At 40.7% G+C, this 20713-nt stretch overlaps 1 protein-coding gene and 1 non-coding gene across 2 annotated transcripts in view; one reads left to right on the top strand and one right to left on the bottom strand.

The window, feature by feature from the left end:
* The window catches only part of KIF13A (kinesin family member 13A), a 218863-nt gene continuing 198150 nt past the window's right edge, over positions 1–20713 (top strand). The window contains exons 1-2 of the mRNA XM_012804208.2: positions 1–111; positions 386–476. Of these exons, the coding sequence (XP_012659662.1) occupies positions 57–111; positions 386–476 (146 nt within the window). The 5' untranslated portion in view covers positions 1–56. The remainder of the gene's footprint in view (positions 112–385; positions 477–20713) is intronic.
* On the bottom strand, positions 5908–6010 carry LOC111724814. The gene has a single exon (XR_002773034.1). It is a non-coding gene; the product is annotated as a U6 spliceosomal RNA (small nuclear RNA).

The following is a 20713-nucleotide window of genomic DNA, read 5'->3' as shown; positions in this document are numbered from 1 at the left end:
GAGGGGCCGCTTCGGGCTGAGCGGGCGCCGCGAGCCGCCCGGCGAGCGCAGCCAACATGTCGGATACCAAGGTAAAAGTTGCAGTCCGGGTCCGGCCCATGAACCGACGAGGTGAGGAGCTTTCCGCTCGTTTTTATTTCTGCTCGGGCTGAGGGCGAGGGCAACTTTGGAAACTGCGGGGCCGCCAGGCTGGAACGGCTAGAGCGCGGCCGGGGCCGGGGAGCCGGGCGGAGGCAGAGCCCGCACTGGCCGCAGCGCCCGGGCGTCCTGGGCACGGTCTCCCAGCTCGGCCGCCTCCGGGGACGGAGCCCCTGGCGGTTCGGCGCCGCTGGCTGGTGGCGCGGATGCTCGACTTTGCAACGTTGGTTTTCCCCTGTGCTTTCAGAACTGGAACTGAACACCAAGTGCGTGGTGGAGATGGAAGGGAATCAAACGGTCCTGCACCCTCCTCCTTCTAACACCAAACAGGGAGAAAGGTAAAGCGGGTTCGGAGAGGGCGGCTAGGAGGCTCTGGTCCTGCAAGTTTGAGCCAGGAAAACGGCAGAGCTCTTTCCTATTGTTAGGAGGACGGCTTCAAGTTTATCACACGCTCTTGTTTGAAGCTGTTGCAAGTCCAAGTTCCTCTCCTCCCTCCGCGCCCCCCTCCTCGTCAGCTGCGGTGTCAGGGCACCCTGTCCAGAGCCAGCACCCGTCAGCTGAGCCCCGGCGGGCCTTGAGGCACCCTGAGAGTGTGAGGGCCAGATGATTAGTCTATCGACCACATTTTACAGATAAGAAAACTGAGGCCCGGAGGCGGGCAAGTGACCAGCCCAAGAGCTTATTGTGATTTTTTTTCCCACCTCTGCACCGTTTGTTTGCTTTGGCAGAATCGTTTGGGGACAATTGTGTGTTAAATGGTGGGGGCTTCGGGGCGAGGGGAGCGGTACAGCAAAACAGTTCTCGTACCAGGCTGGCTCAGGCTGGACCATTTAAAATCTATTTTTTTGTTGTTGGTGGTGGTGCTGAGTCGAGATAATGCCTGAATATAATGCGCGAATTTTGATTTTCGAGGAAACAAAAGTAGTGGCCTGGACTGTATAGACACTGGGGGGATGTTTAAAAGGGGGCTGCAGTTACTAGATGGCAACATATTTGCATTTGAAAAGTGGTAACTGTTGGATCCTTATTAATTCTGCTCTGTTCCATGCAGCAGTATGGGAAAATGCCCTAAAATAATTTGAATATTTGGCATTTTTCTGCTAAGCCCCTGAAAAGAAATTAATTGGAATTCATTCAGTAAGTAATGCAGTAGCGTGTAAAAAATGGCCAAGAAAACCCGGGAGATTTTACCAAATTAATTTTTCTTGGAAATGAGTATGAGTTTGTGTTTCCCGAACTCACCTGTTGATTGATGAGCTACAATCTGGTGAATTTCACTCTTCAGAGATTTTCCCTGAAGAGTGACTCTGAAATAGGGTTTGTTGTTTTATGGCTAACGGGAGCACCTGCCTCCATTCTATACTCACGTGGTGTTCAGGCACAGTTTTACTAAATTTGGGGAAAGAAATTATGAGGAGGTAAGTTTGGGAATTCTTTGCTTTTCGTGTTGTGCCTAGCAGTTTTTATTCAGTCTGCAAACATTCTGCTACCTCTTGCAGATTCTTAGGGTGGTGTTCAGTAGCCAAATTATATGGATGTATCCTTGAATAGTATTTTTAGATACATTTGCAGCAATGTAGATGATATAGTTTAGGCTGATAATAAGTAAACGCATAGAGAAAATTAAAATATTTACAGATTAAATTAGATGCCCACATCACCAAAGTCTTCTCCCCACCCCCCCAACTGGATATTGTTTTAGGAAAAAAATTCTGTTGGGTCATAGTCTCCAAAGCAGTCTGGGAAACAGGTAGAATATTATAGCTCCTCTTATGTGTAGCTGCTACTTCTGTTGTCCTTGGCACCTGCTCCTTGTCACACTTAACCTAAGGACTGCTACTGTTAGCTACTGTTTAATGAAATCAAGTGTTGTCATTTGTGCAGAGAAACAGATTTAATTTTGTGGAATTGGGATAGACTATAATTGTGAACAGTTGGATCCAAATGCTAAGTAATCAGTTGATCATTTATAGGGCTGTCACATTGGTTATTAATCAGGAGCTTTTAAGTAAAGGTTTGTGGGGGTGATTTTGGGATTTGTCCGTTTGCTTGCTTATTGGGTAGTATGTTATCGGGAGCTATAAGAATAGCATTGAAAAATGGGTGCTCTCTTGTTCTGTCTTTCTGATTGATCTAATTTTTTGAGTGGTGGTTGGGCTTTTTCTGTGGGATTCTACTGATCATTCAGTTTATAGACAAATTGGAAAGAGTCAACACGGCAGCGCTGCTTGCAGATTAGGATTACTGTTTTTGCAAGGATGAAGACACCAAATGCATTTTGATTTCCATTGTGCAGCTTGGTTTCATATTTCTCCACAGTTTTCCCTTAAAGCAGCAGTGCATTTAAAAATAGAAACAATTCCTCCCTTGGGCTCTGGGTTGATTAATTGCAACAGTGCTTCTTGCTATGTTCTCAATTCTTTTCTATCATTTGTTTTTAGATAGTGCTCAGGGCAGGGCAAAGGTGAATGAGTAGGACGTGGAGAATATTATTATTTTTCATATCTAGAAGACAAAGGATTGCAGCATAAGGGGTCCTAATATGGCAAACCTGCATCAAATTGCGAATTACCATTTTTCTGGAAGTCATGAGAAATTACCAATAAATTACATTCAAAATTACTGGATGAACGTTTCAGTCTATTCAGTAAAAATAAATGAGAGTGCATTAACTTCCAGGAAAAGAAACAGCCAGGCTTAGCTGTCATGATTTTGCACGGTGAGGACAAAAAGATCAGAGGACTTTTGAGGTAAAAATGTTTTGGTGCTAAAATTCTATAATAGGATTATAATACATTGCATAGATTTATAATCATAATACATTGCATAGTCCAGGTTAATAGTTGACATGTGTACTGATCGTTGTTCTGAAACATTAAGAAACAGATGAATTTGTTTCTTAAAATACCATAGCATTGCTATCTAGGAGCTGTTTATGAGGTTCAGATCATGTAGGTACCATGGTTGGCACAGGGCATCTAAAGAACTGTAGATCACTGCCTACACCAGAGAGATGTGGGAAGAGAGAGGAAAAAAAAAACAGTAAAAATATAATGTGGTAAATTGCATCAGGGTATACTTTTGCCCTTGCAAGTACCATATTATTTGGAAATTCCCTGTTTCCTCTTCTCCCTCCTTCTTGAGGCTGTGAATTCCTTGAAGGCAGGTATTAATACCTTCTCCGGCTTCTCTTTGTGTCCCGTGCTCCTGCACAGTGCCTGGCACACAAGAGGGCTCAGTCACTGCAGTGGTAGGAGCCCTGAGGGGAGACTGTGTTTACCATTCAGGGTCCCAGCAGACTTTAAAGACAGGTGGCATTTGTGTGGTCTTATGGATGCTGAGGGTGTAGGTTCAATTTGCAAGATTAGGAGAAAGTCTTTTGTCAATGACAGTGAAATATACCTGCCACAGATTGCTTCTGGGTGGCTGCGTGTTTGGGAGTGTGGCATGTGGAGTAAGATTCAGCAGCAAGGCATTTCTCAGGGAGTAGGGTAAGGGTAAGGGGTAGGAGGGAACAGAATGACAATGCCTAATTTGCCAAAATGGGTGAGATAAACAGTGAAGGTCTTCCTCTCACCCCAGCTGGCACCCCTACTCTACTTGTCCCCTTACCTCTCTGCAAAAGGGTAACCATAGTCATATTTCTTATGCATTTTCATTATATATGTGCATTTTCACACGCATACAAATAAGTTTATCTTAGTTATATATATTTTAACAAATATGTTTGGTATCTTTCACTATCAGTATATTAAGACTTTCATTCTTTTTTGTATTCAGTATGAACTGTAGTGGTGGTTTTTAAAACATGGATGGTTGGCTTTATGGATCTGATGCTTATAACTTAGGAAGTGAAGCTTTATCATGAAAAGAGTATAATGGAACTTACTTTCTACAGAAGCTTTTGTTTTTGATTATTTTATGTTAAGTGAATTATAATGTAAGAATCCAAAATAAAGTGTGCATCTACTCTGAATGAAAAGAAAATGTTGGGCCAAAAATGGGCTCTTAGTAACAAAGCATACCAGTTTTTAGCATCTGCCTAATTTTTAGTATACGAGGGAGGGTCAGTGGAAGAAAGCTGCTTCTTGGTCAACTGTATCTATGTTGTCTAGTTTATGAGTTGCAGGTTGAGTATCCCTAATCTGAACATCTTAAATCCAAAATGCTGCAAAATTCAAAATGTTTTTATTTTACTTTATTTTATTTTTGTTTAGCAGGCCCAGGCTGGGTTCAAATCCGCCAACCCTGGTTCACGGGGCTGGCGCTCTAACCATTGAGCTACAGGTGCCCAGCCTTCAAAATGTTTTCAGCACCAATAAGATGTACAAAGGAAATGCTCATTGGAACATTTTGAATTTTGAATTTTTAGATTAGAGATGTTCAGTCGGTAGGTATATAATGCAAATATTCCCAAATCTGAAAAAATCCAAAATACTTCTGGTCTCAAGCATTTTGGATGAGATATTCAAACTGTATATGTTGCAAGCTTTTTGGGGTATGTGGGTTAATGTTGCAAGTTTTTATTTCCAAACTGGTTTCCAGTTGCTTCTAGGATGGTTCCTTTGGTTCAAGTGTCTCTATAGATCAGAAACTTAACTATTAGGGAAAGTCATACAAAATGAAAAAGCGAGGTCACCTGAGAAGTAGTAATATTTCACATTATAAAATCATTTGTGGGACTCTGAATTCTCTTTTCTGTGTTGCTGCTCTTCTCTCTGGCTAGATTACAGAGTTGATTGTAAAAAAGCAAAGACTATTTAGGTTTCACTAATACAGGAGTGACCGTTCTTCAGGCATGATATTAGCAGGATTTTAAAGAACATTATAATGGGTTATTTTCGTTAAACTGTCAACATTTTTAGTTTGCTTTCAAATAAAGGCAATTGAAAGATTTAAAAAATAAGACCAAAAATAATTATAGTGCAATGCAGTTTAGAGTGGCAATTTTATAGTTACTTTGATGACAAGTCCACAGTTAAAGATACATTTTACATAATGAACCTATGTGTGGGGTGGGGGGGGGCAGGAGAATGTGCATTATAAAGGCTCATGAAAAATACCCTTAACTGTGTGCAATTTATCTCTTACTTTTTTCCCTGTTTCTGTTTGAATTCATTTAAAAAATCATGGTTGTGACTTACTAATTGATTTCACAACCCACCAAGGACTCACATACTAATATTAGAAAAATACAGGTTTTGTGGGTAAGATCTTGGGCTCTTTTTTTTTTTTTAAACACAAGTGTACATAGTTTAAAGTGTAAAGAGTAGTTTAATAATTTATAAAGGCCATGCTAAAAAAGTCCTCCTTTCCCCAGAGGCAACTACTTTCAGTGGTTTTAGTTCATTCTCTTGGAATTTCCTTCCATATTTCCAAGTGACATGCTAGTAAGTGCTAGTTTTTGATTTGCTGTCTTTGTTCGTTCTCTGCTTTATTCCTACTCCACCCCAAATTCTCTCCTCCTTCACCCCTCCACTTTCCCAGTATACTTGCATAGTAATTTTGGCTGGATCAATATTTAATGTTTACATTCTTTATATGATTACAACACAGTTACACTGAGCCATGTGCTATTCAATGAATTCTTTCCTTGTCATACAAAACTTTGTTTTCCCTGGAGTTAACAATTTTTTCCCTTTTTCTCTTTAATTTGCTTCTTTGTCTATGTGTTTATTATGAATTCAGCATTCAAACTCTGTGCCCCTTGGCTAAATCTCCTTTGGAGACTTTGACACATACCAGGTACTCTTTCCTCTCTCTGTCTCTTCTTTAATGTAACTCTTCACAGATTTGCTTGTCATCTTGCACAGGGGGCATGCTAATCTCTGCATTGTTCCAATTTCGGCATAGGGGCTGTAGAAGTGAGCACATCAGCTACTCTCTCAATTTAATCTTCTTGGAGACATTTCTCCTTGACCCTTTAACCTGTTCTGTTGTGAGCGGGCATCCCTGTGTGCTTGGTGCAGCTCTCTTCCTGGGTTTCCCTGTACCATCGTGTGGGGGATTCCCTTTGTCTCCTGTGTGGATCCCCTATTTTTCTGTTTTCTTTTTCTTTTTTCTTGATTTCCTGCCTCTGTTTTGTAGAGCACATTCTTAGTGGCTTCCTGGGAAAGCCATGTTTGGGGAGTAAAGTTTTTTTTAACTATGCAAAGTATCTTCAGTGTGCCTATTTACCTCATAGATAGTTTGGATGTGTATCAGATTCCGCATCCAGGACCTTGTTCCCATGCCATTTATCTTTCAGTGCTTCTGTTGAGAAGTTATTTGGATTTCTAATTTTCTGGATATGATCTAGTTTTTTCCTCTCTGGAATCTTGCAGAATATTCTTTTCTTTCTAATTTTTGTGACTTATAATAATGGGCCTTTTTGACCTGGAAACTCATGTCTTTTTCCGTTCTGAAAAAAATTCTTGAATTAGTTCACGAATTAATTCTCAGTTCTTTTCTGGACACTTATTTGGACATGGGGTTTCTTAAACTGGTCTGCTACTGGTTTTATTTATTTTTTTTCTACTTTTCGTCTCTTGTCCTATCCTTTGGGAGATTTTATCCACTGGATCTTCCAACCTTTATGTTCAATTTTTATTTTCTGCTATCATATTTTCAAGAACTCATTTCTCGCCTCTGGGTTTTTTTTTTTTTTTTTTTTTTTTTTGAGACAGCCTCAAGCTGTCCCCCTGGGTAGAGATCTTGGGGTTACAGCTCACAGCAAACTCAAACTCCTGGGCTTAAGTAATTCTCTTGCCTCAGCTTCCCAAGTAGCTGGGACTATAGGTGCCCACCACAACACCTGCCTATTTTTTTTGTAGTTGCTGTTGTTTAGTGGGCCTGGGCCAGATTCAAAACCAACAGCCCCGATGTATGTGGCTGGCACCCTAACCACTTAAGCTGTGGGTGCTCAGCCTGATTTTTTTTTTTTTTTTTTTTTGATAGCATCTTATTCTTGTTTCTTGGTTGTGGTATCTTCTGTTTGTGTGAGGACATTAATGATAATTTTCTCTATATAGTCTGCTTTTTTCCCCCTAAAATGCATTGGTTTTTTTTTGTTGGTTTTGGTCTCTTTTATATTGATGCAATTCTCAGATATAGCTGTATCCCAGCTAAATTCTGGGGTTTCTCCACAGCAAAAGGGCCATATGTTATTTATCTTTGTTTTCTCTATGCTTAGATTTAAAGATGCCCAGCACATAGAAAGTATTTATCCATTATCTTTGTAGTCGTTACTATTACTAAAAGTTTGTGTAAAATCTCTTTTCAGTTTAACTCCTGATAGTAAAAGTAAAAACAATAATTTTCCTTTTCATAACAACATAGATAAATGTTAGAATTGAAGGTAATAGCTGCTATAGATAACTCATAGTTACATTCATAAAGAATAATTAGTTATGGTAATTACAGAAATCTGGAAAAATAATTTAAATCATATTTTTTGCATCACTGTTGCAAAAATTTTCATTAAGAAATTGTAGCCTTGGAGCACCCGTAGCTCAGAGGATAGGTCGCCAGCCACATGCACTGGGGCTGGTGGATTTGAACCTGGCCAGGCCTGCTAAACAAACAAACAAACAACAAAAAAAACTGGGTATTGTGGCGGGCATCTGCAGTTCCAGCTACTAGGGAGGCTGAGGCAAGAGAATTGGTTGAGGCCAAGAGTTGGAGGTTGTTGTGAGCTATGATGTCACAGTATTCTACAGAGGGTGACAAAGTGAGACTTTGTCTCAATAAAAAAAGAAAAAAATAAGAAATTGTAGAAGAAACTTTGAGAACTACTCGTCTAGACCAGCACTGCCTAATAAAATTTCTGTCTGTGCAGTACCCATTGTGGGTAGTGCAGCTGAAGAACTGAATTTAAAGTTTAATTTAATTTTTTGGGGTGGGAAAGAGAGTCTTACTCTGTTGCTGGGGCAATAGGGCAGTGATATCATCTTGGCTTGCAGCAACCTCGAACTCCTGGACTCCAGTGATCTTCCTGCTTCTACTTCCCCAATAGCTGGGAGTACAGGTGCTTACCACCACACCCAGCTAATTTTTCTGTTTTTTGTAGAGATGGGATCTCTTTTTGCTGAGGCTGGTCTCAAACTCCTGACTTCAAGTCATCCTCTCCCCTCGGCCTCCCAGAGTACTAGGATTGCAGGGTGACCCACCATGTCCAGCCTCTGTAGTTTAAATTTAAACAAGTTACATGTGGCAGGCAGCTACTGTATTGAACAGTACATTCTAGACAGTGATTCTCAACTTGGCTGTACATTATTGTCATCTGGGGTGCTTTAAAATAGATTCCTGGGCTGTAATGCACCTTGGACATTGGAAGTTTGTTTTTTTAAAGCTTCCCTGATGTCCCATTTATTGTTGCTTAACAAATCATTCCAAATCCTAGTAGTATAAAAACACCATTTCATTATCATTATGCCCATGGAGCCTGTAGGTCAGGAATTACCTAAATTATCTCGATGCAGGGGACTTGCTCATCCCTTTACTTGAAACTGACTTGTGGGGAAGTACGGGTTCTTTTTCAGCTTTCTGGTTTGAGTGTTGTGGGGCCCAGTTCCCTGCTTCAGGTCCTGCAACTGTTGTATGTGGCAGTGTCAGTGGAGCCTTGGGGACCCTGTTGGTGCAAAGGATCTGCTCTGGCCTGTGGAGAAGCAGCAGGGTGTAGCTAACAGGTGGGAAATTCTGGCCACCTGGTGATGCCACTGACTCAGTCTGCTGCTGGTCTTTGAACTAGCTATTGGATCCTTTCACAGCTGAGTTTCTTTATCTGTAAAATTCGAAGGCTGGACTAGAAAATCTGTAAGGTTTTTCAAGTTCTAACATATTTATCCCAACTGTAGTCAAGTACAGAGCTGAGTCAAATGTAGTATATAAGTAACATTGATAGGGGCTGAAATGAGTTGTGCTTTAATTTACTTCTTGCCAGATTGTTAGAAGAACTAGGGAGGACAAGGTCACTGTTCTCTGAGGCTTGGTTGCCTGCAGCAGCTGATGTGAGGGTGGAAGGTGTCATATGAAATAAGACAGCCACCAGCTGCAGACACCTAAAGTTGTTATCAGCTAGCTGAGGAGCCTGGGTTTCTTACAGACTTTCTGTGTGCCTCTTTCCTTGGCTAGGGCAGCAGTCTTTGCATATGCCTACAGGACATTATAAAAAGGATCTGATTTGGACATTTCAATTAGTTTTCATATTGTACAGTTGTGTTCTTTGTGGGAACCACCATTTTTCATCCATTCTGGCAGGCTTACAGCTATTTTATGCAACAAGTATGTATGTATGGGGTTGGGAAAATGACATTTCCAGTTATTAGCTTAGGACCTCAACTGGTTTTATTTCTGGGGGTTCTGATACAAACTCCAATTAATGGATACTTTGTTCCACATTGGGACAGACTCCGGCTAGTGTGTTTCCCCGTTGATTTGTGCTCTCTTCAACTTTTTTTTCTAAGAGCAGAATGGAGTTATTCTGTAGGGCCCTTCAGAGTCTGGTCTGTAGGTGTGATGAACTTTGCTGCTGTCAGAAGAGGCAGGAGGGAAGCAGCTGTTTGCAGTTCCCTTAGGAGAAGTTTGGAGTCTTAGTTTGTCTTAAAGACAGGGAACAGGAAGGAAGCCTTTGAGGAAAGGGAAGCTTTCCCCTTTACTGTTGGCTCATTGTGTTGTCTTGAAGAGACACTCCCTAGACTGCATACCTACCACGAATACCCACAAATATTTATGTGTCTCAAGCTGGGAGGCTCAGAGGAAACTCAGAAAGGGCAAATGATGATGAACTACAAAGGCATTCTGTGGCCAGTGCTGAGTAGATTTATCCCAGATTTTGGAAGGGTCGCATACAGTAAACCCAACAACATAGCTTGTTGACTAGTTTAAGAAGCCTTTAAACATACTTTTAAGTTCTGTTCAGAGGTTTAATAAAACATGTCTTCAGAATTGACGCTAAGTGCTCCCACCTATTATCCCAGCTGAAGAGAGAATGCGTAAAGATTTACAGCTACACTTGCAGGGATAATTGGAACTTTGTAAATTGTAAGGTTTTAAATGGAATAGGGGTTTTTGTTTTGTTTTCACTTTTTCTGTCTATCCTTAACTACTTCTGTTTATGTAGTTAATTAAAGTTTAGTGTTCACTCTACAAATTGTAACAGGGAATGGTTATATTATTGCATTGAGAAAGGTCCTTAAAATTACTTGTATCAAGAATAATGTTTTGAGTAAAGGGGGAGGAGTGTGGTGGTAGGGAGAGTTTATCAAGATAATGGTGTTAAATTTCAGCAGCCTTATCCGGTTTTAAACATCTGCTTTTTTTTTTTTTTGTGATCTAGGGTTATAAAGAGTTACAGTACAAATAGGTAACATTGACATGGCAGTATTGCTCTAAGTTGTTTTGAAGCTTAAAGACTGCTGGCTTTGATAGTTATAATAGTATTCCTTTTTCAAGGATGACAGCTTAGTCTACATTTTTATGATGAATTATACAGTGGAAATAATTTTTCAAAATTGCTGGTCTACTATAATCATAAAGTTCTCTAGCCAGGTTATTATTTAATTTTGTTTCTCCCAAGAGTGACTTCTATCTACCCTTGTTTGTTGGTTCCTAAACTTGAGAATTAAACAAAGCAAAGTAGAAATAAAAATTTAGATAAACAGAATTTCCACCTATTTTTAAATATACCAAGTAATCACACTAAAACAGATCCATCACTTATCTTTTTTTTTTAAATTTTTTCTTCTTTTCCATTTCTTTTTCTTTCTTTCTTTTTTTTTTCCTTGAGACAGAGTCTCACTTTTGCCCTGGGTAGAGTTCCGTGGCGTCACAGCTCACAGAAACCTCAAACTCTTGGGCTCAAGTAGTTCTCTTGCCTCGGCCTCCCAAGTAGCTGGGACTACAGGCACCGGCCACAATGCCTGGCTGTTTTTATTTTTATTATTTTTATTATTTTTATTTTTTTTTTTGAGACAGAGCCTCAAGCTGTCCCCCTGGGTAGAGTGCCGTGGCATTACAGCTCACAGCAACCTCCAACTCCTGGGCTCAAGCAAGTCTCCTGCCTCCACCTCCCAAGTAGCTGGGACCACAGGCGCCCACCACAGCACCCAGCTATTTTTTGGTTGCAGCCGTCATTGTTGTTTGGCGGGTCCGGGCTGGGGATTCGAACCCGCCACCTTAGGTGTACGTGGCTGGCGCCTTAGCCGGTTGAGCTATAGGCGCTGAGCCGCCTGGCTGTTTTTAGCTCTTGCTCAGGCTGATCTCAAACTTCTGAACTCAAGCGATCCTCCTGTGTTGGCCTGTAAGAGTGGTAGGATTATAGACGTAAGCCACCTTGGTCTGCCCACCACTTATCTTGATATCTCATTTAATAAAATAAAGGAGAGCTTAACACCAGAATAGGAAAACAGATATAAGCTCTGAATTTAAACCTCGGATAAATTTATTTTTGTAAAAAATTTACTGTATTGGGGTGGCACCTGTGGCTCAAAGGAATAGGGTGCTGGCCCCATATGCTGGAGGTGGTGGGTTCAAAACCCAGCCCCAGCCAAAAACTGTAAAAAATTCACTATATTAATTTTCTCCTTTCTGGGAATTTGGGGAAACACCACAATTGATGACTTCTGGACTGAGAAGTACAGTTGGGTGTCCCTGGTGTCTGTGATGTCTAATAGTGCATCAATTACAGTAGAACCTCCAGAGTTGACCATCTTCCTACAGTGATTGCCTCCTGAAGTTGACCTAATTTTCATGGACAGAAAGTACAGTACATGTATATACCAGCACAGTAGGCATAGTTCTTTGTGTTGACCACCTCCAAATGTTGGCCACTTTGCTACAGTCTCTCGGGTGGACACTTACAGGAGTTCTACTGAATTTTGAGCTTCTTGGACTCCTTGGGATCATCAGGCCAATGAAACTATAAATCATTAACATATTTTTCCCCTTAAAAATCGATTCAAAATTCCCATCATTTGTGTGTATATTGGATTGAATAGTAGACAAAAGTTAACCCAAATAAAATTGATCATTCTTAAAGTTTTGTAATTTACCTTGTATCTGAGTCACAGTCATGCCCCTGAGTGAAGGGAAATCTGTTTGCTTTTTGTAATGTTTTTATAGACATTAGTTGAATATCAATAGTTTTGTAAAATGCTGTCAAATGTTGTGGCAGAATGGTGTAGGAGTCAGGAGTATGGACTTTGGAGGCATACTGCTTGTGTTTGAATCTGACTCCATCACTTACTAGTTGTGAAATGTTGGACAAGTCCCTTTTAACCCTCTATGCTTTGGTTTTTTTCATCAGCAAAATAGGAATAACACAAGCGCAGACTTTGTAGGGTCATGAAGATTAGCCCCATGCTTTAGCACATGCGACACACTCAGTGTTGTCAATTTCATTACTTTTCTTACTGTGGGATACTTAAAGCTTGTTGGACTTAAACTTTGTTTCTGACATTGCTTGTTATTTTTTCCAGGTTTAGGAAAAGAAATTGCTTTTTAGCACCTAAAAAGAACAATTAAAAAAGAAAGTCTCCAAATGTTTAAGTCTTAAGATTTTCTGATTACTTTTGCAGCATGCATTTTAAAGTCTGTTTGGGATGTCAAACGAAGCACTTCCATATCTCCACAAGACCATAGGAGTGCTGCTTTGCTGGGATAGGATGCAGTGAATTTTGTTCAGAGGGAAATTACTTTCAACAGGTGTTCACCTGTCTCTGGTGTTTGGCAGCCATTCATTTAGGTAAAGAATTACCTACATTACCACTCTGAGACCAAGGCAGGTGGATTGCCTGAGCTCAGGAGTTTGAGACCAGCCTGAGCAAAGCAAGATCGTGTCTCTACTGAAAAACAAAAACAAGCTGGGCATTATGGCAAGTGCCTGTGGTCCCAGCTACTGGAGAGGCTGAGACAAGAGGATCTCTTGAGCCTGAGAGTTTGGTTGTTATAAGCTCTGACAGCACAGCACTCAACCCAAGGGCCACCGAATGAAACTCTGTTTCCAAAAAAAGAAAAAGAAAAAAAGAATTTATGTGTAGAAATTATGTGTGAATACCTATAAGAAGCAAATGTTCCTGAGAAAAATTTGACTTGTAATGGGGGCTGGAAGCCCAACCATGGAATAAGCTCTGGGAGAAGAACCTCAGTGCAAATAGTCTGTCCTGGGATTTTACCTGTTGTCAATTTTCTGCATAACAAGAGGGCATTTTGGGACCTCTGTTCCTGGTCATGGGGATAGGGCTCTATCTCTGGTTGTGGTATCTGCTGCTCTGTGTTCTGGTTACTGGGGTCTCGTCCTTTGCTATCTTAGACATAGTAAGTTGTGCCTAGTTATATTTCTGCTAATTGAATGCATGGTTAACTTTAGTTAGCATAAAGGCTTCATAGACTACAGCTGCACAGCCATAAATTGATTTCTGGGGAAATAATCAACTGAAATACTGAAACGTTGTTTTCAATAATATTAGGTTGCTGTACTTTTTTTTTTCTTCCTGACGTAACCAACTTTATTATTTCCAGACCCATGGTAGTGACTTTGTTCCAGTGTTTACCATACTGGGGAAGGTAGACCGAGGGCCTCCCTAATAAGATTCAGAATGGATGGATATTTTTCTTGTACAGTTGGTTCTCTGGCATCCCTTAAATGAATATATTTTTTCCAGAACTATTTTTTACTTAATTTTTGGAAATATTTTGATCTTTGGCATTCATTTACTGAATGGGTAAAGTTTAGAAAATATATTTAGGATATCTTATAGAAACCTTGTTTCCTTTGAATTTATTAGTTATTTTCTTTAAAAAATTTCAAAAAATATACCATAAAGGTATGCATATTGGTGTGTGATATGTGTTTGTGTTTTAAATAAGAGAACATTCTCTTAGAATGGCTTTTCTCTCTCTCTCTCTCTTTTTTTTGAAGACAGTATCTTGGTCTATTGCCCAGGCTAGAGTACACTGGCCTTATCATAGCTCACTGCAACTTCAAAGTCTTGGGCTCAAGAGATCCTTCTGTTTTAGCCTCCAGCGTAGCTGGGACTACAGGTGTGTACCCCCATGCCATATACAGTCTTTATTTTTTGTAGAGATGGCATCTCACTATCTTGCTCAGCATGATCTTGAACTCCTGGCCCCAAGGAATCCTCCTGCCTCAGCCTCCCAAAGTGCTGCGATTATAGGTTTGAGCCCTCTTAGAACCATTTTTGATCAGTTTATTCAATTTAGGTTTTTTGTATACAAAGTGTAAATACACAAAAGCTAAAGATGACAGAAAATGTCAGTTTGCTGAGTATTTTGTACATGTACATGAATGAACATGAAGTGTGTGTTTTTCTTTTCTCTTCACCCTCTTGCCTATAAAGCATCTTGACTCCATTCAGGCCCCATGGCCTTGTAAGTGAGGCAAGTACAGGTTGTGGTTCTCTGATTCGCCTCCCCCTGCTCTCAGCTGAGCTCTTGGCTAGCTGCTGCTGCGCCTCCGTCCACTCTGCAAGCATAGGACATGATGGGACAATGAGGTGAGAAGTGACATCCAGGGCTCACAGGAGAAGGAATTAAGGACATAGGTAGGCTTTGGTCTTGATGACCTTGATGTCCCAGCCCCTCCCCGGAGTGCTTTTAGTGATTAGAGACAGCAGCAGGCTGAGATGGGAGAGGCCAGGCCAGACTGCATGGCCCCGTTCTGTAGCTGGAGTGTTTTAAGGTTGGTATCTGAGGTGAACATTAGATCATCTTCAATTTTAAAGTAGAAAGGAAAAGCCTTTTACCTGTCTTCTCAGCCTTAGTGATTAGACAGATAAGAATCAGCACATATCAGAGTTGGTCAGAAAGTATCATCCAGGTGCAGCACTGAGTGCTTTGGCACATTTCTGTGTCAGGATGCTGAGGGGGATCCAATGACAGGTGACAGTAAATAGGTTCCAGATCAATTACCTGCTTCCAGCAGTTTGCCTGCTTTCTACCAGGTAGTATTTTCTTCCTTTTTAACTTTTTTTGAATAAATTTTGTTCTGTTAACTTGATTTTCTTTTTCTTTCTTTCTTTCTTTCTTTCTTTCTTTCTTTTTTTTTTTTTTTTTTTTTAGACAAAGTCTTGCTCTGCTGCCCAGGCTGGAGTGCAGTGGCATGATCATTAGCTCACTGCAATCTTGAACTCCTGTGTTCAACTGATCCTTCTGCCTTGGCCTCCCAGGTAGCCAGGACTATAGGCATGTGCCACTGTGCCTGGCTCATTTTTGTAGAGCAACCTGTTGGTTGCTCAGGTTGGTCTTGAATGCCTGTTTCAAGCAGTTCTGCCTCAGCCTCCCAAAGTGCTAGGATTATGGGCATGAACCATTGTATCCGGCCTTGAATTAATTTTTATGAGTCTTTTTGACCTAAACATTTGGATCCTGGATAGTGCTGGTCATGGGTGTTAGTGACAGGGAACTCCTCCCGAAGCCTCTTACTAAATTCTGTCTAGAGATGTAGGCGATAGGTTCAGGTGGGAGTCCTGAGCATTTTGGGTGACACCCATTTAAAGGCCTTGTGTCCATTCACCTGACCATTGTGGTGGCTGCCTTCTGTCTGTGTGGTCAGAATGTCTTGCCTGAATAAAGACAAGGACTAATTCCATGTCTGTGAAGAATTTGAATCTGAACACCACCTGCCCTCTAGACTTTGTACTGCTTGAGAGTGAGCCCCTTCTTTTATTTATCTTCTGTTCCTCCCCCATTCCTTCCTACTAGCAGCTAGCACATGGCTTGTACCTACTAGGTGGCTTCTAGACGTTTCATGATTGGATACAATTAAAGATGTGGATATGACCTTTGTGAGAGCTGTGCCGCCTGTGTGAGCTTGTGGGGAGCATTTGCATTTGGTCTTCAGGCTGCGTCTGTCCCATCTCTTGTGGTTCTCCTGTTTCTAGTGTGGGTCCTGTGAACCTCTAATTTTTGTATTAGACTATTACATAATCATAGGCTTTGTGCTGTTGTGTGGCTTCTTGGGATAACATAGCTCTAGACCCTCACAACTTTGCCATGAGCTGACAAGCAGAGGCTACAACTGCTTGGCACAATGTGAGATAAGTAATGGTTGAGCAGCTAAGAGGTCACCCAGTCTTTGGCAAAGTTTGCATTTTTAGTGTTCATTTTACAACCTACATAGCAGCCTCAGAAGCAAGTTTTGTGTAGGAAACTAGTGGAAGAGAATTCTGTCCTAGGCAAAGTCATGAAGTCAGAAATGTTTCCTTTTCCTTTTTTTTTTTTTTTTTTTTTTTTTTCAGTTTCTGGCCAGAGCTGGGTTTGAACCCACCACCTCCGGCATATGGGGCCAGCGCCCTACTCCTTTGAGCCATAGTTGCCACCCAGGAAAGTTTCCTTTTCTATAATATCAGACCTGATGTCTGCCCCTGAGACGGTGTGTGGTCCCAGATTTGATGGGTGGACAGGACTCTAACCTGACCTGGTTGGTTCCTTTGAGTTAGGACAGGTTTCTCCTCTTACTGTCATGGAAAGGGAGGGGTGGAGGAAAAGAAGAGTTGAGAGAAAGGAAAGATGCCACATCTTCCCATTTGCTCTTGGCTCTTCCGTTTCCTCTTTGTTCTTGGGCAGTTGTCACTGTTTTTTTTCCCCCTTTCTGCAGTACACTTGTCAAAGGAAGCTTCCACATTTATAACTCCCCCAGTGTTTCTCAGCCTTGTGAGCCATTCACAGCCTGCCATCCAAGAATGTACATTGGAACGGATAGCACGTGAGAATGGTGTTCTACAGGGATAACTCTGAATCTGTTTTTATTTATATTTTTAAGTCAGCATTGGCACACTTTATTAAGCCTTTATTGAGACTTTACAGACTTATTTAATACCCACCTTATTGAAGAGATACTTGCGATACATCTCACAGCAGTTGCCAGATGTCAGCAGGTCCTCGCCCTATGGCTGGGCCTTAATGGTTGAGAAACCCGAGCAGGAAGGCAGACTCCCCACTGGCTAACCAAGAAGAAGAGGAAAACCCACTCTGCTCCTCTTCCCCTTGGGGAGTGAAGGATGGAGGGAAGATTGCGGGACGTAGTGGCCAGTAGCAGTCTATGTGGTGGGGGGTTTCCTGACTTTGTGATGACTATAACCAGGGGTCTTGGCTCTCCTGGAACTTGGATTCTTCTAGAAGAGCATAGATGACCCTAGTTTTCCATTTTTGAGTGATTGCGTATGAGATGGGTTCAGGTTCTTTCTGTCTTTCCTTATGCACCCTGCCTTAGCTTCTGCCTTAGCTTCCCGAGTAGTTGGGACTCCAGGTGGGTGTCACCATGCCTGGCTGGCTAATTTCTCTTCTATTTTTTTTTGTAGAGACAGTGTCTCACTATTGCCCAGAATGGTCTTGAGCTCCTGAGCTCAAGCAATCCTCCTGTCTTGGCCTCCCAAGGGGGATTATAGATGGGGAGCTACTGTGCCCATCCTTTATTCATAGTATTTAAAAAATAACAAAATAACAAACATCAGGGTGCTACTTTTAGTACTATTTTTTTTAATTCAAGCATCATAGTAACTTTTTAGGAACTAACATTTGCAAGGCATAGGGTTTCTTCATGCAGGGGAAGTGAGAGACACATATCCTTCCTTCTCTTTGTGAAAGCTTAAATAACTGTTTTTAGTATATATTTTTTCTAATTATAAATGTGATGCCCATTCACTGTTGAACACTGGGAAAATACAGGACATTAGAGATAAAACTCGTTCATCATGTGTTAACATTTTGATGTATTTTCCTTTTTCTCTGTATAGTATTTTACACCACTGAGATGAAAGAATTTATTTCTTAAGGTTATGAAAACATAGCAATTATATACTGCCTCTAGGCAGTAGCAGTATTTACAAATTTGTAGCACTAAGGGCAGGTAAACATTTACTCTAAATCAAAGTTGTGTCTCATTAAATTTTTCCCTGTTTTACTTTATTTTTAACATTTCCCTTCACCAAAGCTTTCTTCTCCTTGGACTTCTTTTACCTGACAAAGTGCTTAGTACCAAAAGGGAATAGAAGTTCTGCTAGATCAAGTAAGATCCTGCTGGAAGGACCTCCTTAATTAATGAAGCAGTGTGAGGAGCACTGATTCTGGAGCCTGGGCTCCTCACTGCCAGTGTTGGCAGTTGCCTTTACTAGTTGGGTGATCTTGAGCAAACTGCTTAACCTCACTGTGCTTTAAATTCTAACTTCATATGAAATAGATAAAGTACCTTCAGTATTTGTAATAAGCACTTGGTACTAGCTATTTTTCATAGTACATTATTGTTAGTCGTGCAGTAAGAACCAAGCTGCTAAAACGGTGAGATGCTTAGTGACGATAAAAACAAAAATGCTTTTTCATCACACAAGTTTTTCAAATTACATGATGAGGAGGATGCGGTCAAATCAATCTGTGCCTGATCCATGTGGAAACCGTGAAGCCCTGTGTTTTGTTTCAACCAAATCTAGGAAACATTCTTTATTCATCCCACCTTTTTTAATACTCAGATTGTCATATTTGACCAGTGAAAATTTAAATTGTGTACGTGTATTTAAGCTATTCAGAACTTTTGAAGTACTGTTGGTCACCAGAAAAAATATGTTCCGTGATCTTGAATACTTACTAGGTCGAGATAGTAAATTCTTTTAGGGAAAAAAGACATTAGAGATAGATTCTGATGGGTGCACCAGGCCGTTTCTCTTGTACTGAAGTTGCTATGTTAAGCTATTTTATAGATGGAGTTTAAAAAGTAACACATATAGGGCGGCGGCTGTGGCTTAAGGAGTGGGGCGCCGGCCCTGTATATTGGGGGTGGCGGGTTTGAGCCTGGCTCTGGCCAAAACTACAAAAAAAAAGTAACACATATGTACTTGATATTGATAATTTCCATTTTAGCCTTACTTTTATCCTATCACCTACCGATTTGAGAAATTGTAACCCTTCCCACAAACCAACATTATACTTCTTTTTAATTTCATGAGCATGTAATTTGATGACCAGGTGATTACTTCTTAATCTAATCTAAAATTATTACTAAAGATAATGTGTTACCTATCACCACAAAGATAAATCAAAGGTAAAATAACTAGATCGAGATCAACTCTGTTAATAAAGCTACTTGAGGGGTGGCACCTGAGTAGGGGACTGGCCCCATATACGGGGGTGGCAGGTTCAAACCCAGCCCTGGCCAAAACTGAAAAAAAATTTTTTAAAATAAAGCTATTTGATAAGTAAGGAGATTTAACAGCATAAATATCTTTAGTCCTATGCTCTGAAAACATCCCACTAATGAAGCACAGTTAAATTGCTTTGTTTTGAATCACTTGTAATAATTTTTTTTTCCTTCCTGATGCTAAAAAGAGAATGGAACTTTTGACTCAGTAGGAGCTATGTGAAATTTTGTAAGGGTTAGAGAATCTTTTCTGCATCTTAACTCCAAGTTTCTCTTAATGATTTTTGAAATTTGGGACATTAAAATGGTCTGTAGATTTGAATCAAATACCATAAAAACCTTATTCTCCCCTACCTTTCTGCCGTACTTTAACCTGCTTGGGTATAATACTTATTTTTTAATCTTTGGTTTTTCTACATTTAAAGGTAACAATAATGTATTTTTTATAAGAGCTTCTCTATCCCTTTTACCCCACATAACACACTTAGGGCCTCTCTACCTCATCGGTCACAACACTGAAAGGGAAGCAAATTCTTTTTATTTTTTAATTTTTTTGAGACAGAGCCTCAAGCTATCCCCCTGGGTAGAGTGCCGTGGCATCACAGCTCAAAGCAACCTCCAACTCCTGGGCCCAAGCGAGTCTCGGGCCTCAGCCTCCCAAGCAGCTGGGACTTTAGGCGCCCGCCACAATGCCCGGCTATTTTCTGACTGCAGCTGTCATTGTTATTTGGCGGGCCCAGGCTGGATTTGAACCCGCCACCTCTGGTGCATGTGGCTGGTGCCCTAGCCACCTGAGCTACAGGCACCGAGCTGGGAAGCAGATTCTTTGATGGCTAGACCCACATGGTTCTGTGATTATACTAAACACACCATTTGAATATTTGAATACTATTTGTAAATAGTCAAGTTTTAGGTGGTGTGTGTATGGCTAGCCTTGATAAAACATTTCTTTATCACCTAAGTAAGTTTTCGGACAGAACATAGCTAAAGGTAAACCATGTCTAACCATGAAACTGAGAACTATTAGAGAAAATACAGGCTCCCTGAAAAGCTCATTCCTTTTTCCTTTGAGAAACACTGGGTTCCTTTGATTTTTATCTACTTCTCTCTACTTTATCCTGCTTGAGTTTAATACTTATTTTTTTATCTTTGCTTTTTCTACATTTGAAGGTAACAGAGAATAAGGAACAATTTCCTGATGTCAACTTTTAAGAACCACAGAGAAGATTTATTAAAACATCCTTTTAAGCCAATGAATGGTTATAGTTCATAAAAAGTAGATTTATTTGAATATCATTTGCATCTTGTCTACCGTTTTTAAAGTGTGTCTTATGAGATTTAATGAGGAGGCTGTAACATAAACAGCTTAAAGAGAGGGAAGAGAGGGCTCGGCATCTGTGGCTCAAGCGGCTAAGGCGCCAGCCACATACACCTAAGGTGGCGGGTTCG

This window comes from Otolemur garnettii, unplaced genomic scaffold (assembly GCF_000181295.1).
Source record: "Otolemur garnettii isolate 467f Iridium unplaced genomic scaffold, OtoGar3 scaffold00026, whole genome shotgun sequence".
NCBI classification, from domain to species: domain Eukaryota; kingdom Metazoa; phylum Chordata; class Mammalia; order Primates; family Galagidae; genus Otolemur; species Otolemur garnettii.
Note: the sequence above shows the minus strand (reverse complement) of the source record. Positions and strands in the feature narration are given on the sequence as shown.